The sequence below is a fragment of the Numenius arquata genome, chromosome 4 (assembly GCF_964106895.1).
Source record: "Numenius arquata chromosome 4, bNumArq3.hap1.1, whole genome shotgun sequence".
In the NCBI taxonomy this organism is placed as follows: Eukaryota; Metazoa; Chordata; class Aves; order Charadriiformes; family Scolopacidae; genus Numenius; species Numenius arquata.
This window is the reverse complement of record NC_133579.1, coordinates 61246825-61273727: the sequence shown is the minus strand read 5'-3', so window position 1 is coordinate 61273727 and position 26903 is coordinate 61246825. Positions and strand designations below refer to the sequence as shown.

The 26903-nt window shown below is 41.0% G+C and overlaps 1 protein-coding gene across 1 annotated transcript; it reads left to right on the top strand.

The window, feature by feature from the left end:
• Nucleotides 1-1221: 1221 nt before the first annotated feature.
• TXNDC5 (thioredoxin domain containing 5) lies at nucleotides 1222-26830 on the top strand. The gene is made up of 10 exons (XM_074146149.1): nucleotides 1222-1460; nucleotides 6558-6707; nucleotides 9449-9554; nucleotides 10847-10943; nucleotides 13214-13329; nucleotides 15529-15615; nucleotides 19652-19792; nucleotides 22646-22728; nucleotides 25960-26089; nucleotides 26708-26830. The coding sequence occupies exons 1-10, from the start codon at nucleotides 1222-1224 to the stop codon at nucleotides 26828-26830; spliced, it is 1272 nt and encodes a 423-aa protein (XP_074002250.1).
• The last annotated feature ends 73 nt before the right edge of the window (nucleotides 26831-26903 follow it).

Here is a 26903-nt window from a genome sequence, read left to right as displayed (position 1 = left end):
TGGCCCATGCAAGGGTGTTGGGGACATGTCCAGGGACAGTACAGCCAGCTCCTTCCTGGCGTTAGCCCTCCAGAGGAGGTAGGGTGAGAGAGAAGCCTTCAGAGAAGGGACAATGTGGGGAAGGAGGAGTCTGGAAGACACAGTATGAAGGGAAGCCCACCTGTCTGGACACATTTGTGCACCTGAGTGCAAGCAGCAGCTCATCAGGGCGAGGACGGTGCCAGGTTGGCCTGGTCTGGTTGGGCGCGAGCCCTGGTGTGACAGGGGGACAGATCTGGGCAGAGGTGGTCATGCCAGGTGCCAGCCAAGGCCTTGGGTGCCTGTGTCCGCCTGTAGGTGTGTGTGCTGATTTATTCAGCCCTCTGATGTTTTCATCAAAATGCACTTTCCCATTAAACTCGCTGAGCCGCTGATTTTTGCCCACTTTGCCATCCCAAACTCAAGGACTTGTACTTAAAATCTAAACCGAAATTAATTAAAATTGGAGCAATTACAGAAATACAAACCTCTCTCCCATGTTATATCAGCTTGCAGCTATCTCATACTGATTATCTTTTAGTATTATTTGCTACTGCTATTATTATTATTTACTGATTATTGTTACACTGCTGTGACTCAAGCATGCCCACAGCAGTTATATATACACTTATAGATATGTGCTTATATGTTAAAATAAGTTAATGTATAAATATTAATCGCTTATAATTATACAGAAATATACTTATTCTTATGTATTTTGTAAATAACAATATATAATTATAAGTTTATATAATATATATTTATGTATAACAATAATACATAATTACTATATACATGATACATTATATATGATATACTATATGTATTATATAAAATGATACATAATATATAATTATATCTTATATAGTAAATATGTGTTATAATAATAATTAATAATTTAATGTAGAAATAATTAAATATATAAATATAAGCTTAAATGTTATATGTTATCTATAGATAAAACAATATATGAGAGAGAGAGAGAGAGATATACAATTTTAAATTTTTTTTAATTCCCAGAAAGGAGGGGTGCGGGGGTGTGTGTGTGCGCGTGCAGAGGGGGTCGCGGGGTGCAGCGGGGGGTGCAGGCGGGGGCGGGAGCGGGGGCCGGCCCGGGCGGGGCGGGGCGGGGCGGGAGGCGGCAGCCGCCGCCGCTGCCGCCGCCCGGGGCTTTGGCCGGTCGCTGGCTCGCTGGGCGCTGCGATGGCTCCGCTTCGCTCCGGCCCGGCCTGGTGGCGCCTGCTCTCCTTGGCCGTGCTCGGCCCCGTCCTCTGCGGCCGACCGGGGCGGGCTGAGCCGGAGCCGGGCCCAGGCCCGGACGCGGGCCCGGCGGCGGACGGGGACCGGGAGCCGGACCCGCACGGGAAGCACCTCTACAGCGCGGAGATGCTGCGGCACGGTGCCGCCGCCGCCCCCCACTTCGTCATGTTCTTCGCCCCGTGGTGGGTATCCGGAGCGGCGGGGCCCGGCCCGGCCCGGCGCCCTCCTTGCCCGCCTCTTCCCCCGTTGACGTGGCGGCGGGAGGCGGCCGGGCCGGCGGCGGGGGGAGCCCTCGGAGTCGCGCCGCCCTGAGCCCCAGCAGGCAGGACCGGGCCGGGCTCCTTCCCCGGGGGTGGCAGGGAGGAGGGGGGGACACGCGTTAAATGGCAGCCGGGCCGCGGAGGGGGAGCTGAAGCCTGGCGTGTGCCGGGCCCGGGCCTCCGCGGGCCGTGCTGGCCCTGTCGGGGGCTGCAGCCGTCCCGCTGTGGCCGCCCCCTTCCCCGAGGCCCAGCGGGGAGCATCGGCACCCGAAGCGGCCCGGCGGGCGTGGGCAGCCGGCGAGAGCCCCCTGCGTGGGGGCTGCGGGTGAAGTCGCCCCACGGGGCAGTGAGGGGGCAAGCCAGGGTGGCCCCGGTTCTGCTGGGGTTTCTGCCGGCCCTGAGCCGGCCCCGGTCCCTGGTGGCTCTCGCTGTCTTTCCCCGGTCTCTCCTTCACCTCGTTCCTCGATGAGATCGAGAGTGTGGGGCCTCTGTGCGTGGTAATAGTTGCAATTCGGTGACCGGCATTTACCCTGTGCCCCCCCCCTCCCCCCCAGTCTCACAAATCCTTTCACTGTAGAAGTTACGTTCTCTTTGCAATCGTGAAATTTAAAGGTAAATTTGCAGTGAAAGCGGTATAGCGATAGTGCTGTGTCCTCGAGGCCACAGGTGACTGTAGCAGCGCTGGGGGGTTCTCAAGAGTCTTTACAAGAGACCTACTGGGCTTTTGTCCTGGACTGGTGGGTTTGACACAAGAGTGGTGGAGAAGAGTGGGAGAACAGGGCTTTGCTGGATGTCCAGAGGACAGTACTTCTTTCTGGGCCTTTCTAGTGGTTGTTCATATTCTTCGTTTTTTCTTCTTTTCTCTTACCCTTTTTTATCTGACTTACTGATACCAAGTAGAGGTTATTGAGAATTTTGTTGTTGGGGTGGGTGGGTTTTTTTTTCTTCAAGTTTTCTTAAATTTAGGTAAAATAAAGTTAAGGGAACAGTGTGCAAAAGTTATGTTTCGATCCAAAGTTATCCATTGGTACACATATGCCATTTAGGCATATGTGAGTCATGATGCTCTTTGAAATCAGCAGCAGAGAAGGATTTCCTTCCAAAACTGAGGAACTACTACTTTTTTTTTTTGTTGTTGTTATTAACATGGACTTATTTATGCCATACAAAAACGTTAAGTGAAAGCTTGAAAGACCAGATGCCTGCCATTGTTCTCTGAAGATCAGAAAAGTGGAGGACGCCTGACTTGCTGGTGAAAGACCTTTGCCTGAGAGTGCTGCAAGGCCTAAGCAGCGCCCATGCAGAGTAGAAGCGCTTCTGCTCTCTTCTGTTGTCAGGTGATAACGTCTGTGTCTGTCCAAGCTTTGACCGACTGTTTCACAGGCATCCCTGAAACCAGATGAGCTTTTATCTTCCTGCAGTCTTCATAGGAGACCCTGTGCCAAATGAGCTGTTGCAGAGTCTGGTGTATGCTGCACATCCTCAGCGTGCATCAGGGAGCGCTGGCCTTGCAAGCTTGGACCACGCTCTGCCCTTGGGGTCGCTGAGGGTCTCTGCCCCACTCGAGCTCAAGGGAGCTGCGTCGTTTCCCAGACTTGCCGCGGCTTCTCTGCAGGAGGCTTGCCAAGGGTGGGAAGAACGTCCAGATCATGGCTTCAGGGACCTTGGTCTGGACTCCTGGGTCCTGACAGGCAGCAACAGGGCCAGGTTTTGGGTCCAAGGAAAAGAGAAGGATAAAGGCAACATCCAAGTGCTTGAGAGAGAGGTGCTTATACACGCCAGTAGTTTTATCATCAGTGGGATGAGGCAGTAACCTGACAATCCTGGAGTCCATGTTAGAGCCTCTTGTGGTATTCCTAGGTGATGTTAATGTGCTAATCTAATGCTTCTCACAGAGGCACACATTTTGGCACTGCTCCCTGTAGTTACAAGGGAGAAGGCTAGGAAACAACCCAGCGTTCAGCTAGGATTGTCTTTCAGATTGACTGCAACATTAGCAGCCTCCATAGCAATGTTACCAGTAAGAGTTGGGTTAGACACAGCTGATGTAACTCTTCCTAATTCTTGAAAGAAATGTTGCTGAGGCCTTCATTCCCAGACATCAGTGGTACACGAGGTCCTACATTTGTTTCAACTATTGTGTCTACTCCAAAAAGAGAGCATTCCAAATTATTTACCATCAGATGTCTAAGGTTTTTGATCATCCAGCTGTCCCCCTTAGTAGCTATACTTGACATGGGACAGAATCGTGAGCAGATTACTCTCTCAGTAGCACTAGATATTGTTATGATGTTGGCTATGCCAGTTGTATGTCTACAGAGGAAAGAGGTTCCTCTGTCTTCCGAGTTGGAAGAAATCTCAAATGTTAGTTTCATTGCGTTATTTTGAGTATTACAGATCTTCTTAACATATGTGGTCTCTTGGTGAACCTCTGGAAGTCCGCTAATCTAAAGCAGACTTCATCATCTGAGTTTTTTGCTGTTGAATTGAACTCTCTTGATTGGATTTTGCCTTAGCTGGATTCTTTTGTCCAGAGTGAGGGTGGTCTTGTGCTGCTTGTACCATTATACCTGTCTATCCCAGGGCCTATGAACGTTTTTAATTGCATAATGATTTGTGCTATATCTTGCTGTGGAGCTGCCCTTGCTAGCTGCAGAGCTCAAGCTCCACTGGTGGCCTCCAGAAATGTCTATGTTCTTCACTGGCTGTAGAAGTAACTTATCAGTAACTGCAGTTTTGATATGTGTGGTCCTTATGTACCTTCACATCCCTTCTTCTCATTGCCCAGGAAGTCCACCATCCAGTTTTGCACATGAGAAGTGCTGATGCTGTGGGAGGAGCACTGACCTGTCAGTGTGAGGTAGAGCAGCCTGGTACTCTGTAGGTACTGCCACAGCAAAATAATCTCCAGGCATGAGCACTTGTGGCGCACGGTTGCTCAGAGTTAAAATGGGCAACCTATTTGTAAACTCTTAAAAATAATGTCCTTTTAGCCATACCTCCTGACGTTAGTGGTGTACAAGAAGTGGGGGTTTGTTTTGTGATTTAATTTCAGAAAGGTGGATCTTTCCTATGGCCTTGTTGGTCTCCTTTGAATCTTCGTTTATGTTCGTAAACAGAGATTATGAATGCTTGCACCTTCCTAGCCCCGGTAGGGAAGGAAGAGCAGGGCTTCTCATTGATGCCCAGGTCTCCACCATCCCCAGTGGTAGAACTGGCTGCTTCTCCACCCCACTGATGTAATGTGGAGTGTTAGTGATGAAACACTGTGTGGGCACATGGGGCTAAGGGAGGCGTGCGATATTGCGTGGTCTCGCCCTCTTTGACTTCTGTGGTTTTATATATTCTGCAGCTACACCTTACGAATTTCAGAAAAAGTGTTTTGGGGACTATCTTGTCTTGTAGTTCCTTCTACGTAACACTGAATTTTTATGAAAACCAGGACTGACTAACTAGTTGATTACTGATTCAGGTATGAGCATTTTTCCTGCTTTATTTCCAGTTTTAGCTCATGGAATCTGAAGAAGGAAAGGAAAGGGGAACTTTGCGTATAGCAGAGATTACAGTGTTAAATATGGACAAGGCAGCTCTGTTCTGCACTTAAAAAACAGCGGGTTAATTACGTGAGATTGCGTTACCTACTTTTCCATGCTCTGTTCCTTAACACCAGTCAGTGTTCATTTGGTGTTTAAAATACTCACAACTGCTAGGGGAAGGGACCAGGGAATCCAAAATCCTCCTCTTAATTCAAGCTCCGTGAAAGAGTTGACTATGGAGGGACTTCAGTCTGAAGTTAAATATTTACGGAATATTTAATTTTAGTAATAACACATTGTATCCTTTTGCCTTGACAATTCAGAACAAGATCATTGGGAGGTCATATTCCCCCACATAGCAGGAATATGTGTGACCCACTGGGACTGACTGTAACAGGACCTTATTAAAGTCAGAAGACATTCTTTAGCATAAAGTTGTATCTCAAGTTGAATAAAGTTGAATCTCAAGTTAATTTTTTTGCCTTAATCATATCAGGATACCTGGAAAGGTGTGAATCCTTGCAGCCTTTCTACAAGTGGACTTAAAACAGTTATATAAATGAAACTGTCTTAAATTGGAGTAACTTTCTCCAAAGTCCTAATGTTGTTTTGTTACTTACAAAGTACACTAAGTCATGCCAAGGGCAACAACAGCTTCCATACTGTCAGGCTGAGAATGTTTTCTGTTAATCCAATTATGTATTTTTAGATGCCTTGCAGGGTTGGCAAAGGCAACTATTAAAGAGAAATAAAAATCCACCCCTTAAAATTTTTCATCGTAGTTACAGGAATAAGGTATTGCTGTAATGACTGGAACGACTAGAAAAACAATGAAAAGAGTAATAACTATTTTTGGCTTCTGGTGAGCTGATATTATAGCAACTGTATGAGGCCAGTTTTCTGTGTATATGTAGATAGAATTAGTTGATAATGTGCTGCTGGGGGAAAGCATGGTAAGGGAGGATTTTGAGAAATCTTGTTCAGAAATCAGTCCTGATGTGTTTCGTGACTCCTGAGTTACAACTCCTGTGATGCACACAAGCACAAATGACCTTATGAAGAGGCTAGAAACCACTATCTTCTTACCTTCTGCTAAAATATACAGTATTTTGAAAAGTTAGAGCGGGAAGAAAGCTAGACAGCCTCGCAGGATTTTTCTAGAAAGCTGGAAGACTGAGTGCTTTTCTTAATAGCCTCACTTAGTTCAGGGGGTATTCAATAGGCTTTGTCATGTAAAAAGATAGTAGCAAGAAGTTCTTATCTCTTGACAATTTGTACACCAGGTGTGTTTGCAGCATCCTACAATGCTTAATAGTATTCACTGTTGCTTACTGTATCAGTGCTGGAGCATGGAAACTTTCTGACTTAAGTATTTGTAAATTTATAAAAATCTCTGACCCGTCTGTATGTGTCTTTTCCATAGATTCATTCGCCTCTAAACATGAGCAGCTATTAAGCAAATATCTTGTTCCTTCTGTCACAGGTGTGGACATTGTCAGCGTCTCCAGCCAACCTGGAATGATTTGGGAGATAAATACAACAACATGGAAAACCCACAGGTCTATGTTGTTAAAGTGGATTGTACTACAGACACTCCACTGTGCTCTGAATTTGGCGTACGAGGATACCCTACGTAAGTATAAAAAGATGTCTGCTCGTATTTATTTCTTTTTTAGTTTTCCATGATTCTCTGCCAATTGGTTGAAGCTAACTTCTAAGCTACATTTTTGGTGGGTTTCTTTGTAGTCCTTTGGACCTCATATGTTCATTTTAGACCATGTTGCCAAGTATCATGTGATACATACTACTCTTACTCTTTTAGTAATTTTTTTTTTTTAAATAAACTATTTTATGTCTTGGAAGATAGCTATGTTTGAATGAAGCCCAAAATTGTCCTTTTCTTTTCTCTGAGAGTACCTCTTTCTCAAGCAACAGTACATCATACAGCTGTGATATGCATGATAGAGCTGCTCTCTGGTAACAGTACTTTTAAAAATAACGTGTCACAGTTCATCAGTATATTGCACCACTCATAATTAATGTATGTGATCTGTTAAATTTTTGAGTGAACTTGGTGCTCATAAAAAGATAAATTAATAGTATCACTTAGCATAGCAGTGGTGATGTTGTACAGACTTTTTCTAGGTAATTTTGCTTATATTGATCTAGGAGAAATTCAGTTGGAGCTTAAGGTTATTAAACTTGTGCTGTTACAAAGGATGTATGCCTTACTACCTCAGCTTTGGTAGGCAGAGCATGATCTAGAGTATCGATGGGAGGTCAGACTGGAGAGTGCTTTTGGGTTAGATACGTGGGGTCACTTTTTAGATGCCAAAAAGGAGAACAGGGATTTTTTTTCACTTGTGTCTTCTTTAAAGCTTCTTTTCTACTGCTTTACTAGTTACTCATCTTAGTGGGGATAAGTGGAGAATGTAATAATCTGTAGCCCTTCCATGGCCTGTATTTTTCAGTTTCCTTCCCATCGCTCGCTTTGTCTAGTGTTACTGCTGACCCCAGCAACAGCCTGAACTTGACATATGCTCCTGGCTGCACCCACTTGGACACAGATGAGTGTGACTGAGTAGAAGTTGAGAGTTATAAATAGCAAAGTCCTTGTTGAAATAGGAATTGTCCTTAAGGGCAGTTTGTGGTTAAGTTCTAAGTTTAAGAAAAACCAAGAAACAATGACTATTGCAACTCTATTTTAATATCCCCAAAAGTGAGCATTTGTCATCTTTGTGTATTTGAGTAGATTATATTGTGGTGGTGTTCCTTGTAAAATAGAGAGACTGACAGGGATTTTGAATAAGAAAAAAAAAAAAAAAAGTGTGTAATTGCTTTCCACTCTCCCCTTTAAGGTCATTGTATATCTAGGAATAGTTAGTGCTTGCTTTTATCTACTTGAAAAATATAAATGATAAGGCATTCTGCTAGTTACAGAAATATAGAGATGAAGGGGAATTAATTATATCAATTCTCTTCCTGTCTGAGTCAGTTTTTAACTGGCCTGTTCTTAAAAACCTTGAGCGAGGGAAATTTCACAGCTTCCTCAGGCACAGAGGGATTGTCGCAAGTCCAGGATGTGCTGGTCCCTTCAGTGCTTTTCCAAACACCCATCAAAGGAAGGGCTGCATCCCCTTTCCAGCCCTCTGAGAGTAAAGCTGGCTGAGCAGGTCCCTGCACTCTTTAGTACAGTTGTCACAGGATTATGTGGTGCTGCAAAATACTCTCTCAGCTGAACTAGAGAAAACTTACCCTCATTTGAAGAAAATAAAGCAGCAGCTGGCTGTTTAAGCTGATACCTTTTTTTCTTGTTACTCTTCAGAATTATTGCCACAAGGTTTTGTTTCATTTTTATTGTTTCCTTCTTATTATGAGTTGCTTCCCCTCCCCCGGCCAAAATTTTGACTTTCTGTCATCACAAGGAACATTCAAGAATACCTTAAATAGAAAAGACAGTGGGAGCTCCTATCTCTTTTGAATATATTTGCATTATGTGGTTTTTCAACACTTTCATGTGATCTTTTTTTCCAACTGTGGAACAAGAAGAGAGAGAAAAACATTTGAAGAAAAATAAAAAGCAGTACTAAATGACAGCTTGGCAAGGGGAACGGAGGGCCAGGTGACAGTAGTAACTGAAACTATGATTTGCTTTAAAAAATAAGACTAGGTCAGAAGTCAATGTTGACCCTTTACCAAATATATTTCCAATTTTAATTTAAATGTGTACCAGTAGAAACTTTAGGTAGTTTATGGGAAAGTTTTGATAGCAATTATGAAATATCATAATCGTGAACTCTTGAATCCTTATAGGCAGTCGCTTATCTCCTTGTCCTATTGACTTGTTTCAGCATGTTTTTTTTCAGTTTAATACCATATGAAATATCCTACGTTCCAAGAGCAGTCAGGGAACAAAATGTGAGAGAGAAATTCCTGGGAAAATAAGCATTGGGTATTTTTCCTTTGGTGATGGAGAGAGGTGAACAAAACAAAATTGATACTTTTTTTACAAACTGAAATGGGATTAATAGGCATAATGAGTGATTAACTTTAGAACTGAACACTGCAGTGTTTTATTTGCTCTTGCTTATTGATCAAAGTGATACTAGGCTATGTTGATTTTTAATGTGGTATTTCTTTTTGCTATTTAAAAAATCTTCTTTAAAAGCTTACATGGGAATAGAAAAGTGTCCTAAGTTCTAGCCATGACTCTTTAAGTTGAGGGAGATGCCTTATGCTGATGTTAATAACCAAGAGAGCTGTTACTGCAGCCTGAGTTGCGTTGCTGTGGATTAGCAAAGCGTGTTGGCTTTCCAAGAATGTTTCCTATGTCAAAATTTTTGCCTCACTCTTTTCTACGTTTTGATCCTTTAGCCTAAAGCTGCTTAAACCGGGACAAGAACCTCTGAAATACCAAGGCCCTAGGGACTTCCAGTCTCTGGAAAACTGGATGTTGGAGAAACTAAATGAGGAACCATCTGTAAGTGAAAAGGAAATGAGGAAATACTAATTTCTGCAGACTTGCTTATCTGTCATTTCTATAAGTTAGGTTTCATTTTCCAGGAGGAAATAGACTCCTGAGAATAGAAGTCAGGTGGCAATAACAATATGGAACAGCTTCCACATGAGTCAAAATGCTAAAACTGTCATCCTGTGACCTGCCCTTTGTTTCCTGGTTTTAAAACAACAGCACATAATACAGTTTTTAATGTTTAGCGTTTTGACATTTCTAGATACAATTACAGAATCACAGAATGATGGGGTTTGGAATTCTTAGTGTCAATTCAGTTGACACCTGTAGGCCATATGTTGCTAGAATAACATGAGCAATTTAGCTATAATATATTATAAATTGCATTTGTGTTGGGCTTAATTATCTCTTAGAACATGGATGCTTTAGCTCAGTTATTATCTGATAACGTTGTAGCCTAAAGAAAGAGTTTAAAATAATTGGTTAATTAAGTTAAGCCAGTACCATCACAAGGAAAACCCTTGAGTTTAGGTGTAGCACTTACATACAGTAGCCAAGCCTTGCCTAAAATTAAATTTGTGATTACTGCTTCTAATCAAGATAAAGGTTGCTGAACCGCAGTTACAATGTGATTATATTTAAATAAACATGGTCTTTTTAATAGTTAAACATTAAATGCTGAACTATTTTAAGAAATTTACTTTGAGTTTTTTAAAAAAAAAAACAAACTTTCCAGCTCTGACCCTAGTTTCTAGAAAGTAGTGACCTGCTTTTGCTGAAGTGGCAATGGGTTTGCTGCAAGTTATACCTATAAAGTGTTTGCTTTTTTCTCGTTATTGCTGCCCTCTTTCCGGCATTGGGGGAGCAGAAACTATCTTTTTCACTAGCTATATCTAAGTAGCCCAAAGATCACTGAAACTGGTGCGATGGCAGATGTGGCTGATGTGTGATGCTATGGAGGAACTGTCGTGCAATCCGAGTCTATTAGTATATGGTGATGTGGTGAATGCCAAAGCAGTTACTGCGCTCTGTGACTATACTGCAGTACGGCGAAAGACTCTGTTATTCCAAAGACTGTGATAGCTCTTTTCTGTGTGGTAGTCTTTTTCACGTTTTGCTTTCAAGTAGTTGTTTGTTAGGAAAAATTAGATACCTAAAGCAAGCTAAATAAGAACACTGCTTTAGGAATTTAAAATGGCAGAGTACGGGTTTTACAACAGTACCACAGAATGGTGTGATGCAATCCAATTTTATGTAATTACTGTACAAGACAAGTAAAATTTAATTTTTTCCACGAATAGGATTCAGAATCTGATGTGGAACCACCAAAAGCCCCTGAACCTAAGCAAGGAATGTATGAGCTCTCAGCAAACAATTTCAAGATGCACATAGCAGAAGGTAACTGTTTTTTTTTCATAAGCAGGAGATACTTTCTTACAAAGACATCAGTAGTGGGAAGTCTGCAGTAGAAATGTTAGTTTTCAAAGTACCTCCTTCCCACCTCTATTTTCCAGTAATACCTACTGAAAAAGGATGAGTCTGTGTAAAAATGCAGTAATTTAATTACATACTGCACACCATAAGAAAGTTTAAGAGCACCACTCAAAGACAGTAAAAGTGGGGCCCCTAATCACATGGAATAAGCTAGTGGGGCTTGTTTGACTAAACTCTTTCCCTGAGTTCCTTGCTTAGTCGCAGCCTTGTCACTCACTTTCTGTTTTTGCAAGTCCCGTTTCCTCTTTCCCTAGGTGCTGGCTTGTTCTTACTCCCAGGCTGCTGTTCTGGGTAAATATAATCCACTCACTGCCCCCATCCCACTCCAGTCTGGCCCCTTATTTGATATTGTTTAGCTTCCTTCCTCCAGAATTTATTGTGGGCAAAACACTTCACCTGTTTGGCCATTTTAAAAAAATATTTTGTCTCGAAGCTTTAGAATTAATGGCAGGAGTGGTACCTAACATGGGACATTTCACCCCCCACATGGTGGGTTTTTTAGAGAATGAACAATATCTTACAGTACGAACTTTGGGCTGCCTTAACAACAGATGATCCTACCATTGTAGGATCTTTTCCTAAAAACAAAGACCTAAATTAACTACCTGTGCCCATATGATACCAACAGTGAGGCAGATACGAGAGCTTCTTAAAGTAACTGTTAACTGATTAGAAATATTTTCAAGTGTAAAAGATTTCTTTTTTGTGCTGCTAACGTAAAATTTCCCAGCCTGTGTGGCTTAACACAGAAATACATCAAAATTCTTCATGGATTCTCTAAGACATCAGGAAGATGCTAAGCACTAAACAACTTTACAGTTTGAGAAGATAGTTTAGTGTATATGTAAATGTTTTAATATTTTTATTATGTACCCATTGGCATTCATAGGGGACATTCTCATGGTCATACCCGATGGTTGAGCTGTTGTCCTCTCCTGACTTCAGTTACAAGAAGTTCAGTGCTTAAATTTAGCAGGAGGCTTAGCAGTTCCAGCTGGAAGGCTGAGATTTGTTCTTAAAAATCTTCACCTTTTAGGTGCTCTAAGGCAAAAAATTTATTTATTTATTTATTTTTTCTGGCGGGGAGGAGAGTATATCAGAGTATGTGGTATAGAATAGCTGATTTTGACTAGATGTTCTTATTCACTCATGAGAAATTTCTTTGCAGTTTACCTGACCAAAGCACGTCCATCAGTTTTAAAGTCTTCCATGTGCAGACCAGGCGAGTTAGAGTACACTGCTGCTGCAGTTCGCAGTTTCTAGTTATTTTGTGACATCTTTCCTTTGACCTCTTTTTGTGAACAAGCCCTCAAACTAGAAATGAATTCTAGTAATATCAGCCCCAAAGCAGTCTTCAAAGGATTATGAATAATTCTGTTTAAAAGAGCTTTTCTTCAGTTGCTAGCATTTCCTTTAATTTGATTTTTTTCCTTGTTTTAATTGAGTTCATTTTTATTTCATATTAACATGCCTTGATGTGTGCAAAAGTGTGCGGCATCTTGAATTAATAGTAATCTTAATTAAAGGAAATTACATATTCTGGTACTCTGCAATTAAGATTATACTTTTAAACTAAATATTAGTAGGAGATAGTACAGAGACTCTCTATAAAACACTGCAAAAATCTACTAAAGGCAACGATTTCTGAATAGTTAACATGAAAATACAAAGAGTGGGGCAGAAAAAGAGTGGAAAGCTGAACAAAAGTATTGAGGTAGTTCATGGACTTAATGCAGTGATGCTTCCTGAGAAATGTTTAAGTTGAAGTCTAATACTTTCATTTATGCTGTTATAAATACATGCTCCTTGGTGGTTCTTTCTACTCTGTAATAGGGCAAGTGATTGACATGGAAGAATTAAAAGTTGTAGCAAATGGTTAGGTTAAAAATACCAGGTTTAATATCTCATTTGTTGGCTTGAAGTTGTGAAGCTGTTTGGATTTTCAGGGAAATTGGCAACACTGTGGGAGTGCATACAGTATTAAAAACCTAATTGCTGAAGTATTTTGTCCTGGCCTTTGATTCGCAGTGTTTCCTATCATTAACTCAGGAAATACCATGGTAAATTTGCAGTCTGAGATTAGTACCTAGTCTTTAATTGCAGCCAAATTCATTCCAAATGAGTTAAATATTTTTTCTTTTTTTTTTTTTTTTTCTTTTTCTTTGACTTAAAAGGTAATCACTTTATCAAATTCTTTGCCCCTTGGTGTGGTCATTGCAAGGCTTTGGCCCCGACCTGGGAACAGCTGGCTCAAGCCTTTGAGCATTCGGAAACTGTCAAGATTGGCAAGGTAGGTGAAGTGCTCTTAGCCTGAAAAATGTGTTTTGTGTGAAAGAATGTTTCAGCCAAGCGTCATGCTTTTTGTGCTGTGATTTACAAGTAACAATTGTTTTGTTTGTCAGCTCTTAAATCCCTTTATAGTCATATAGTTTCTATTTTAATTTTTGGATGGTTATTTTTTTCTCCCACATCCAGAGTTGACGGGACTCCCTCATTTTAAGCAAGGACTTGTTAGAAACACAGCTAGCTCCCTGTGTTTCAAGAGAGCTGGAAATGAGCCTAATACTTCAGATGCAGGGAATAATATTTTCTATTATGCTTCCCCTTTGTCAGAACTTGATAGACTTCAGAATTTATTCTGAGTGGAAAGTGACTTCTAATTTGCTCATTACAACAAGGGATTCCTTTGCAAGCTTTAGACATACAGGGCTCCTCATGATTAATTATTTCTTGGTTTTTGGTTTGGTTTTTTTTTTTTTTTTGTTCCTCTTTACCCCCATAGAACTTTATAAAGGTTTCAGGGGGTCTTCTACCTTAAAAACTGATATCTTGTCCTGCTTTACTATTTCCCTTAGGGTTGATAACCAGGTTCTGTGGTGTATTTACCATGGGAGCTTGTTACTTGTACGTGGAGTGACTTCCTTGCAGAGGTATGGAGGTGGTCTGGCAATTGCACTTACTGGCTTTATTTGCTGACCCATACCTAAGTCCAGGTGGCTCATGATGTGAATCCCCTATTTGCCAAAGGTGAAAAACTGACTGGACTCAACTTCCATGTGCTTTAGCTTTCAGAGCGGTTCTGCTGATCTGAAAGACTGTGTAACAGTTAGCTGTCCGTCCTGCAGAGGGACAAAACCCTAGCTGATCTCCCCTGCCTCTGCCCTCACAGCACTCTCAGCTTTTACTAGGGGTGATGAGTTGTTGGTTGGTTTTTTTAATTATTTTTAATGCTTTTGAATGAAAATCTGCTAATTCAGGTATGCTGTAGATGTACAGAACAGGTCAGCGTAGTTGAACTTTAGAGAAGACATATATCCACCATGTCTCAAAATTATATATAAAATTAGATTCCCTCTGAGAATAAAATATTAGAGGCTATTGCTCCTTTGATGCTGTCTGTACTAAATGTTGCATCTGCTGATTTACTTTTTGAGAACCTTGCTTGCTGTCTGATAAAATCTTTGCTTAGCTTAACTATCTTCTTGAAGCTACCATTCTCTGATGCCTAGAGAAGAATAAATCAAAAAACAGAAATTTCTGAAATTTGTTGTATTCAGTTGTCTTTTGTGTTCGTAGTTACTATTATTGATAGTTGCTATTTGTCTTGATGTCAATTTTGTGTAACTGTATACCTTGTGAAACTATTTGAAACATGTCTGGGCTAAGATTGTAAGTCTGTAAGTAAACAGGAAACACAACTGTTTCTAAGAAGGTTGAACCATGACTTTCATGTAATCCGGGGGAATAGTGTCTTAACAGCAATGATACCTACTGGCAGGATGCTGTTTAATCTTTAGAATTGATCTTCAGTGATCTGGTGCAAAGTGTTTCTAATGTAAAATTCAAAATCCAAGTGCTGTGTCGAGCAAAGGCTGCAAAGCTTAAGTTAGGTGTGGTTTGGTTTTTTCTGCTTCGAAAAAAAGATTATGAACTAATACATTTACAGATTGGTTTACAACATATTAGAATTGAATGCTGCTGTGCACTTAGAACTTCTCTTGGAGTAAAGTGAACTTGCTAGCTGTTGACATGTCTTCTGAAGTCTTTAAAGAGTGATGCGGTGATTCAAAAAATTAAAGAGCCAATATATCTTCACTTTAAAGCTCTCTCACATTAGCATTTTGTGTCTTACTGGCCATACAGTGATTTTATTCACTGAGAATACCAAGTACTTTTTAATTGAAATATTTAATTATGTCTTCATTGTTCTTTGTAACTGCTGCTACTACCTTCTATCCTTCCTCCCTGATCCCTCCTAAAAAAAAAAAATGAAAAAAGTCAAACACACAGCCTCCCAGCTCTACAATCAAACCACCGTTTGGGAGGCAGACATTATCATTCTTAAGACAATAGTTGGTACTGAGTTTTGCCAAGCCATGTATTGCTTGTTCCTATGTTTTTCTGAGATTTTAAATGTAAGGGAGGCTATGATGCTTGTTGTATGTTCATTTTATGCACTGAATGGTTTATATTTTTTTTCAAAATGTAGGTGGACTGTACCCAACATTATGAAGTCTGCTCTGAAAACCAAGTTCGTGGCTATCCCACACTCCTCTGGTTTAGGAATGGTGAAAAGGTGAGTCTGCAAGCTCAGTAAAAGATAACACCATCTTTTTTCTGGATAACATTTGGACTACGCTTGTATCCCAGGAAAAAAAGATCGAGTGGGCGTATAGAAGTCTGCTTGTGAGAGGAAAGATTTTGGAGGTTCAGTCGGGTGCTGGAAGAGGTATACTTCATCCACAGATAAAATTTTTTGCTCTTTGTGCTCTGCAAATACCTGGTGTGATGTTCATAAATGTTCATAAGCAGTATCTCCAATTACGCTACTGTGTGAGAGAATTCTAGGTTTACTTTATCTTAATACCTTACCTTCTATGGAACACAAAAGCATGAATGAAATAAAAATAGTAAAAAAGTATGTAATTTTCACAATGTGTATCAGAAGGTTCTCATCTGTAGGTGGTGCCTATCTGCTGAGTGATGTCTGAGTGATGAAAGTTTTCCTTCTTATAAACCTGAACGCTTCATATGACACTGAGTGAGAGTCCTGTGGGCCCAGCTGACACATTTCCAATGCAATTCAAAGAATGATAGTATTCTGAAGTTATGGAGAAGTAAAATATCTATAAATACCGTGTACATGAACAGTAGCAAATAAACATATAAATAGTAGTGTTACTTATCATATGTTTCACACTTTCAAGATAAATTAAATGTATTAAATGGATATTAAAAATAGGTCTGCAAGTAGAGAACACAGGATTCCTTTCAGCTTTTACCCACTAAGTTTTGGAGTGGAGGAGGGAGAGAGGTTGTCCCATCCATCTTGCATTCCTTTTTGAACATCTACATTATCAGAGATTTAAGTTTTGCTACTCAGTCCAGTTTAGTAGCTGTCACTTTGGGCAGTTTTCTGGCACTTCAAATAAAAAGTGACCATAAGTACATACCAGTACATGTGAGGTTTGATATCAGACACTCCAGGGAATTTAAATTAAGCAGCACCTGGATTTTTGAATCACAACCCGATTCACACAAGAAATACACAGCCTTGTTACTGCTCAAGCAGCGGTGTCTGGCACATCAGAAGCAGAATTGGAAGCTGAGGGAGTGCTCAAGTCAAACATGTTGGCATGTCCAAGGTTAGAGGTGTTTTCAGTTAATCAAACTTTTGTTTCTATATGGTGTGAGTCAAAAGAACGGGAAGTGTTCTGCTGTTTCTGCAGAATAGCTTCCACCTGCTTTAGTTTTATTTTTCAGATAGCTACAGATGGCAAGATACCTTGCCAGAACCATACTGTCTTGATCTAGAAAAGTTAGCTGTGGTTTTTCTCGACAAGCCAGATCAATTTTTTTTTTTTTTTTGACCCTTTGTAATTATTGAAGTTTGAGTTGTTTGGAGTTATTTGACTCAAGAGTGTGGTGAAAGAAAAAGTCAGATCACTGCTGTTGTATTTGGTAAAGCTGAATCCCAGCCATTAGTCTGAACAATATATTTCTGTTGACATCAAGCTGGCCTTTCTCCATTGGCAGTGTGGTATTCCCTGGTGGCATATTGCCACCAGAATCGCATGTTCCTTTGTGGGCTGATACAATATATTAAAAAAAAAAAACACAAAACAATCCCAACAACTTTCCAATAATCTGATCCAGAAATTCCTGGAAAGCTCTCTGGCTTGCTATTATACTGTTCAGTAAGCAGGGGGAGGAGGAGGAGGAGAACTGCTTCTTCCATCCAGCCTTGTTGTCCGTAATACAATGATCCTATTTGTCATAACTGAAGTCTGGCGTCACACCATCCCTCTTGGTTAGATGCAGCACAAACTCTGGGAGGAAGGAATGGGCACTGCCTCTGCCCTGCTGAAACGGATAGAAACAAGCAGGTCAGGCTCCTTGCATCATCTTAAATCAATTGCTTTGTGATTTAAGTCCACTATGGGGAAAGTGGCTGTAGTTACAATTAACATTATTAATGACAAAAGAAGGAAAATGTGTAGAAAGAGTTCCAAAGATACAGGAAAGAGTTGAAGAGGTGTCTGTTCTTCCTTCCAACGTATGGAAGGTTGTATGCTGTTCCTTGAAGAATATTCCTCATCTGTGAGAGGAGATATTTCTTACAGCCCACACCTCATGGGACCAAAATGCAAGAATTCTATCCAAAATGGCTATGTAGTATCTTGAAGTGATGATCTCTCTTCTGAACAGAGAAATTAGTATTAATTTTCATAGGGAGCACTGAGGGCAATCATGCAAGAGCCAGCTTGGAGATGGCCAACAGTAGATTTGAGGACTAGAAACTGGTCAGAGATACTCTGATTTCTTGTACTCTTGAGTTGTGAAAGTACCTGAGATATGGGGAAACATCTAAGGCAAAGTGTGTCTTTTTGAAGATCTAGTTGGTTGAGGGCTTTATGTGCAGGTTCAAAAATGTGACTTCATTTTTGTGAGAGTGGTGCTGTTGTTGGAAGTGCTGGCCTCACAGCAGGCAACTGTTGTCATAGAATCACAGAATGGTTTGGGTTGGAAGGGACCTTAAAGATCATTGAGTTCCAACCCCTCTGCCATGGGCAGGGACATCTCCCACTAGACCAGGTTGCTCAAAGCCCCATCCAGCCTGGCCTTGAACACTTCCAGGGAAGGGGCATCCACATCTTCCCTGGGCAACCTGTTCCAGTGCCTCACCACCCTCACAGTAAAGAATTTCTTCCTAATGTCTAATCTAAATATTCGCTCTTTCAGTTTAAAACCGTTACCCTTGTCCTATCACTCCACTGCCTGATAAAAAGTCCCTCCCATCTCTCCTGTAGACCCCCTCTAGGTATTGGAAGGCTCTCCCTGGAGCCTTCTCTTCTCCAGGCTGAACAACTCCAACTCTCTCAGCCTGTCCTCATAGGAGAGGTGCTCCAGCCCTCTGATCATCATCATGGCCCTCTGATGGACTCATTCCAAGAGGTCCATGTCCTTCCTGTGTTGAGGACTCCAGAGCTGGACACAGTACTCCAGGTGGGGTCTCACAAGAGCAGAGTAGAGGGGCAGAATCGCCTCCGTGGACCTGCTGGCCCCACTTCTTTTGATGCAGCCCAACACCCCCCAGTCCTTCTCCTCAGGGCTGCTCTCAATCCAGTCTCTGCCCAACCTGTATTTGTGCCTGGGATTGCCGAGACCCAGGTGCAGGACCTTGCACTTGGCTTGGTTGAACTTCATGAGGTTCACATGGGCCAACTTCTCAAGCCTCTCCAGGTCCCTCTGGATGGCATCCCTTCCTTCCAGTGTGTTGACCTCGCCACACAGCTTGGTGTCATCGGCAAATTTGCTGAGGGTGCACTCAATCCCACTGCCCATATCTCTGACAAAGGTGTTGAACAGCACCGGTCCCAGTACTGACCCCTGAGGAATGCCATTTGTCACTGGTTTCCACTTGGACATTGAGCTGTTGACCGCAGCCCTTTGAGTGAGGCCACCTAGCCAGTTCCTGATCCACTGAGTGGATCCATCAAATCCGTGTCTCTCCAGTTTAGAGACCAGGATGTCATGTGGGACAGTGTCTCTTGCTCCCAGATGAACATAGGCACCCAGAGAGCATTGCCTTACCATTTGGGTTTTCTGAGGATGTATGACAAGTGTGTGGGCCAGAGGAACGACTGTGTGGTCAGGTGACATGCAAGTCAAGCCTTTCAGCCCTGTCAAAACACTGGCCAGAGCTCTCATGGTAACAGGGACCACCACCAAACAGTGATGGGTATTTTATTGTTCCTTGCAGTAGCTTTAGGTTCAAAAAAACTAAAACCTTGAAAATGCTGACTAGAGTGAGAGATGAAGGTCAAAGTGGAAAAGCTTCTAAAATTTGCTTCTATGCTTCTAAAATACCTTGCATTTCAAGGAAATTTTAGATTATTCCCTTTTGGTACAGAAGAATCTATGGCAAATCCTGTAGACATGGAGTGAATGGAATGCCATGGAGAGAGTTTAAAGACTAGATAATCATATTTATTATGAATATGCTTACACTTGGCAATCTTATGTTTTTCTGGTAATTATTTATTTGCTAATTATTTATTTGCTAGATTAACTGCATATACACACTTGTACAAACTATTTGATAATTGTAGGGTGACCAGTACAAAGGAAAGAGGGACTTTGATTCCTTAAAGGAATATGTGGATTCCCAACTACAGAGCTCTGGGAAAGAGCCACCAGCAGATAAACCCGCCGAAGCTCCACAGCCACCCGCAGAACCCACCCGTGTTGAGGTAAGTGCTCCTGCACCCTGCAGTGGCATTAAAAGTGTTTCAACTGTTTCAGCAGCCCGTCTGAGTCTTCCATGTGTTTCTCTCTCTCTCTCTCTGATAGCTTGACAATTTGTAGATGTAAACTGTACCAAATACTCTTCTGGTTATTTTTTTTAGGAATTAATGAGGGGAATCAGGCCATAAATCCTAGTGATACTTTTACTATCTGATGAATTGGAGAAGGAAAAAAAAAAAAAAATCTGGCTCCTTTTTTATGGTTGCAATAAGTTGTTTAGATAGAGTGGCATAAATGTGGTCTTTGTTTGGTCCGCGGAATTGCTGACACTTCAGTCTGTATGACAGCGTGTTTCATTGCTGTGGAGATGAACGTTTCTTGCAAGATTCTCATTTGAACCCAGGAGGATGGCACGTGCTGCTAAGGCCCTAAAAAAAGGCAGGGTCCCATTCTTACAGACTATCTGCAGAAACAACAAACAAGCAAAGATTATGAAGACTGATCTAAACGTGGCAAGATAACGTGTCCTGTGACAAGAGAAGTCCTCGGGTTTGGAGGCTTATTCTAATCTTGGTCCTAGGAGCTTGGGGTTATGAATGTTGCGAAGGAATTGGCAGGAATCACTTTTTTGCCTTTGCATAGTTGTACTTCATGTAATCTAGTTTTCTGTCTTTTTTGATCACTTTGGTATTAGGGATTGTTTTCAAGCATACTTTTTCATGAAATGTGGAAAACATACTTCTGCCTAGGAAATGAGGGGCGGTGATCTACACTCCCTTGTGATGTAGAATGAACTTATGTAATTAAAAAGTATCGATATTATTAATATAAATACAGTTTATATGGAGCTTCTCACAGGAGAGTATTACCTTTCCCAGTTGATTTTTCCAGCAGCATTACTCATCTTGCATGAAGTGACTTACCAAATATTATAGACAACAAAGATTTGCAATTTTCATACCCCTCAAATTTTATTTTTTTCAAAACTGACCTCATTTGGAAAATCCTAACAAGCTGGTGTTAGTACAGTGCAGAAAGTAATTAGTTGTCTTTCTATTTTTATAGAAATAACACAAACCATATGTGATGCAAATTCCCACGTATGCCTTGTATGCACCAGCACACACACAGACAGGCAAGGATTGTGGGGGAATTTTTTTGCCGAATAATAGTAGACACAGTGTAGGACTCAACTTGTCTTTGTAACTTTACATCGCAGCTTTGGATGTCACCATTTCTTGGTTGCTCATCTTTGGACACCTTTGTTCTAGTTCTGTTTTCATGAATTTTGAAACAAGGGGCTAACTAGCCCATGTGGCCAGCAAACACTGACTGCATTTTCCATTAGTAGCCCCCAGCTGGTACCACAGGCAGTAAAAGTACTGAGTTCCCACTCCAAATTTGTGCCTCAGTGTTGAGCCCCTATGTGGATTCCCCCGTGTCTTACGTGGGCCAAGTACTTGCCAGCCCTTTCACAAAAGCTGTACTTTTATGTCTGTGAGAATTCTCTCCTGCCAGACATCGGATCATTTTTGAGTAACTTTAGCAGACGGATTAAGGTAGAGTAACCACCAGATGCTCAGATTATGTGATCGCATAAGATTTCTTAAGAAACAAGCTAAAGTTGAGCTATCTGATACTAAATTTATTTTTGTGGTTCTATAGTTCGCATTGCTGTTCTGATAGTAATCTATAGATCTTTAAAATTAGTTTTACTGTGGATCATGGGGAAGAAGTTATTTCTGGGGTTTTCAGATTTGGTATCTTAGATTGCAAATGATGTTTGGAACATCTGTTTTAGATAGCTATTTAGGAAATTCAGAATAGAAGAATACGTGTTTACTGCTCATTTTTTCATCATTTAATTACTCACAATTATTTAATAATTAGAAAGTATAATTTATAATTTCAAATAATTCTTCAGAAGTAATAACACTTCAACTTAATGAAATAATTTCATGAACTAACAGTTATTTACAGAAATGTTTAAAGGTACTGCATAATTTTTAATTTCAAGTTTCTGCTTGGCTTCTCTTCATAAGACTTACTGCATTTAAAGTAGAATTGGTAATACTGTCAATTGCACTCTTGTTGTTCTTTTGCTTTCATTTGAATTTGAAGCTTTTATAGGCATGAGATTTATTTGTATTTTTTTAATCCCTCCCACCCTTAAGGTTGTCACACAAAAAATGAAGTTTGTAATGCTTCTGTGCTCTCATATGAGACTGTCTGTAAGCAACGTGCTGTCCTCCCGTCACTCCCACGCCATTGCTCCTGATGTTATCAGGCGTAAAAATTCTTCCTGGCATCCATTTGAATGTAGTGTGGTGATGTCCTCTCGACAGGCACATACATGTTTCTGGTAACAGATTTTTCTACGTATGTAATGCGTGGATATAGCAGAGGGAGAACAGCTGTCAAGACATCACTAGTATGCCTGGAATACCTCATCAAACTCTCAGATGGCGATTACGTGCTTTAAGCTAGCTCCTCTCAGGGCTGTTCCTTGAAACATTTGCATGACAGTGTATTACAACAAAGGTAATTTTTTTTTCCCCAACAACTGAAAACTTGGATACAGCAAATCCCCTGAAAATAGGGATGTTTTGTTTCTCCAAAAATGGATGAGATTAAGCGTGAAATACGCGTTTCTTTACATCTCTCTAGGGGAGGAAAGCAGCTGAGGGGTAGAAGTGAGGTGTGCTGCTGCTACTTTTGTTTGTATTATCAATAACATTATCTTTTCCAGTTTGAGTTTCCCTTCCAGGTAGCTAAAAGCTCATTTGCCTGATGTTATATATACAAAGTTTTGACTCTTGTTTTCTTTTTTTTTTTCTTTCTTTTTTTTTTTTGAACAGGCTGCGGTGCTCTCTCTCTCTGAAAAAGACTTTGATGCAACCATTGCTAGGGGGATCACCTTTATTAAGTTCTATGCTCCATGGTAAGAAGTTCGCACCTGTGGCCATTCAGGATTATTGCTGGGCTAAGCTGTCAGTGCATTAGTTGCTGTTGGTCTTTCAGTTGTGTATAGTACTGTATTTGTTGTCTGGATCTAAAACATGAGTTAACTGAATGAAGAATGTGCGTGTTGGCAAGAGTTTCAGCAAAAAAGCTCGATCTGTGTTAGCTTTCTTGGGATGCCTCTCTGTGGAAAGGCTGACAGAGAAGCTTAACTGTGTCGGCCTCCAGGTAGCACTGGGGAACAACGAGAGTGAAGCTTTCTTTGCAGGTTCGGCATGCTCCTGCCCCTTGATTAGGGTAAGGTGAGGGGAGTGTATCACCAGTGTTGAGAAAAGAAAACGTGCTGGCCTTGGCTCCTCTCGTGCCACAACCAACCTCTCTTGGAAGCCTCATTTGAGCACCTGGGAATTGGTACAAACTGTAGAGCTATGGATAATTGGCTGTTACTCTTCAAATAACTGACAAAAAAATTAATTTGCACAAGTGACAGTGTTGACATGTTCTTAAGAGTATATTCCATGTAATATGTTCTTATAGTGACCCAAGGTAGAAATGTCCAGTGCAGATGGTATAGGTGTAGACACCCGATGTGGAAAAAAAGTACAGGAAAAAAAGGTAGTGTCCTATCTGGCATCTGCCGTTACTGGCATATCCAGCAGAGCCTGGGACCTCATCTGGGGTAAGACCTCAGTATTTCAAACTCAGAACAAATATTTTCCCCGACTTCTTACTATTCCCTTTTTGAGACAAAAAGAAAGTTTGACATTCCTCTCTCTGGTTTATAGATTTCATCTTACTTGTGCCTGGATTGAATTTAATGAAACTTGCATGTCATCTTTCTTCATCCATTGCCCAGTCTCTTAGCCAAAAGAAGGAAGCCTAGGATAAGGGTAGAGATGAAAATAAGCTGTACTTCACTGTGTGAAAGATAGCACATCTCTGATTTCATCACTAGCCATCCCATTAATGCAGTATACAAAATATAAAAAGTTCTTTTGTTTGTGGTGGTAAAAGGTCACCATTACAAAGCAACAAAAGCAAATGCAACCCATGTTTAAATCTGCTCAGGAGTGTTAAAATATTGCAGCTTAACTTTGTCAGTAAGCATGAATGTGTTTCTTATTGTAGGCAAAAAGTACCAGAGAAAGTTTCGTTTTACGTAATCTCAGTGATGCAGTCTTTTCCAGTGTTGTCACCCTTTTTTACCACAGTGTGGTTTGCTGCTTGAGAGCCACTTCTATGCGCTCTTACATTTGAAAGATCTGCTTTTGGATGTGGGCAAGTATCTGCCATCACTGTGTCAAGAAATACCCTGCCCATACACACACAAATACCCCTCCACATTTACTGCTCGCTCCTCACTCCCTTTATCCTCTCTGTGCACTGTGAGAGACTGAGATTGAATCTGTGCTTGTGCTGCTACTACAGCACCAGCAGAACTGGCTGGTAAATTCAGTTTACACCTTGCAGCTTCTAGTCTGATTTCTGAACCTAGGGCTTGGTAATAGTTCATTATCTGAGAAACTTTTTCCGGAAAAGTTTGAGATAAAGAAATGCTCCCTTTTTAATTAACTTTTCTTAATAATACTACACTTCAACCATCTCCTCATCTCCTGAGATTCTAATGGGGTGCTGCTGGATCTCACAGAAATGATCAGTGTTGGATGGCAGGCTGAGAAATGGTGGTTCAGGATGCAGAGAGCCAAGTTCTTAAACAAGTGTGTGCTCCCTGGCTGTAATGCTCAGAAAGCCACCATTTAGGAAAATACTTCCTATATTTATGTAGCTGGTATCCTAGTTTTAGCTCTGAAAGTCAGGCTTATGTATACAGTTGTAGTGCTCTGCATATAAATGACCTTTTTCTTTTCCAAGTGGATTAGCTTATGTAGGGCTCAGCAAATGCTATTATATTGCTTGCTACTTCTGTCTTTCAGTTAGTTTTGGATAAATATTAATGTTAACTTGCATAGTAAGCATAAAATCATCCTGTTCTAGTAGTTTTTGTGCACAGTCAGAAATGCTTTTATACTGTCACTGTATATTAACAAGGTGGTTTAACTATACACTGGCTTGTATTAAGAAAACTTTTGCAGAGACATCTCTCAATGTTTTTGTAAATGTCCTGATCCAGCCTTGAGGCAATTATGGGACTGTTTTAATAACCCAGTTAAGGTGCAGCTGGGTTAGAATAGAATGAGCAATGCAGTTTTAAAGTCTAAAGTGCTTTGGGAATCCTTCTTGAAGGCAGTAAGAAGTTCAAGTTATGAACTTGGCTAGGCCAAGTTCAAAATATAAACAAAATTAATACTTTACTACAGTTCCTGCCATTGTACAGTACCGTTTTCTCTCTTGACACTAGTGTTTCATTGTGTGTACTCTGTGTACCGCATTCTCAAGTTACTGTAAAGACATATGGGAATACAATAGAAAAAGACTTTTTGGTGTTATTGATGATATAACTGGAATGATTCTCTATTTAATGCAAATCAGAATAGGGCCTGATTTATTTTTTTTTTTCCATCTGCTAAGTGAAACTTATTGACTACCAAACAATTCCATTGTGGATCCACCTGAAAGTGGTAGTGGTTAAACTTCAAAGTACCCCCAGTGAAAAAGTGCATTAAGCTACTGGAGTGTTTCATAAAACCAGAATCTGTGTTGACAAACGCCTCTATTAAAATTGAGTTTCCAGCATTGGGTGATGCTGTATTGGGCAAGGAGGCTGCTACAAACTGGAAGAAATTTAATAGTGAAATTAAAATCTCTTTTAAATTATTAAACTCGGGCTATGTAGCTTTAGCATAACTTGTATGTGCTACCTGAAAACCTAATTTGTACTATAGACATTTTATGCCTCACTTAAAACATTTTTGTTTCTAAGCAATCTTTTTTTTCATTTAAACAGTCTTTGCGCTCATCTTTAGTTGGCTTCATATTCCTCTGTAGGGTAAAACGTTAACGCACCGACATCCAGAATACCATTCCAGATGAGACTAACGTAGGCCAGAAACCACTTCAGTGCTTAACTTACTTACATAAAAATCAGTTGCTTCTTAGCTCATTTACTGACATAATAGTGCAAGGGAGTTGGCAGGCTAAATCATTAGGGGATAGGAAAGGCAGCTAGTTAAACTTAGAGCTATTGCAGCAAGACAGTAGAGATAAACTGGAAGGTATATCTGCTAAACAAATCTCTCTCTTTTGTTTCTAGGTGTGGTCACTGTAAGAACTTGGCTCCAACTTGGGAGAACCTTGCCAAAGAGCAATTTCCAGGTTTGACTGATGTCAAAATAGCAGAAGTAGACTGCACTGTGGAACGTAGCGTCTGCAACAGATTTTCTGTAAGTGTGAAAGATCTGAAATGAACAGGACAGGATTGTGTACCAAATGTTAGAGGCTCCAGCGTGCAGCTGAGCTGGCTGCTGCATTGCGGGAGCCTGGTGACAGCACAGCTGTGTTCTCCATTAGCCAAAAAAAAAGAGGTAGTTCAGAGCAGCACCTGGTGACACTGTTTCTTTCCTGGACTGCTTGTTCAGACTTGGCCATTCTCATTATTGGGTAAAATTGAAGTAGTCCCTAATTTAAGAAGCCTCCCTCTGTGAAAGCACCAAAGCAGTCTTGCGGTGGCTGATGCAAAATTATGTTCCTAGAGGAAAAAAAGTATCTTTTGGTGCTGGTAGGCAAACAACCGAAGGCAGTGTTGGAGCTGCCATTCCCAGCTGCTGATGGAAGAACCTAGAGGAACATGTATTATCCCATTCACTTACAAATGTTCAGAAATTGCAGGATGGCATTGGAAGTTCTGGTGCGGTGTTTGGGTTTGGTTTTTTTAAATTAAAATGGTTTACTGTTTTAGAGGAGTTTGGTGGCTTTTCAGAGTCAGGTAAAAACAAGCGAAGAATACCCATGAGTTTTGACATTAGTAACAAGTTTCTCTTTTTTGTTTGTGTCTTTTGAAGGTGCGGGGTTATCCTACACTTCTGCTTTTCCGAGGTGGAAAGAAAGTCAGTGAACACAACGGAACGAGAGACCTTGAATCACTGCATAGCTTTGTTTTGCGTCAGGCAAGGGATGAATTGTAATAAAAGTCTGGATGCTCCATCCCTGGCTGTCTTTGTACAGTAACTGAGGGATTTCAATCATTGCTAATTTTCA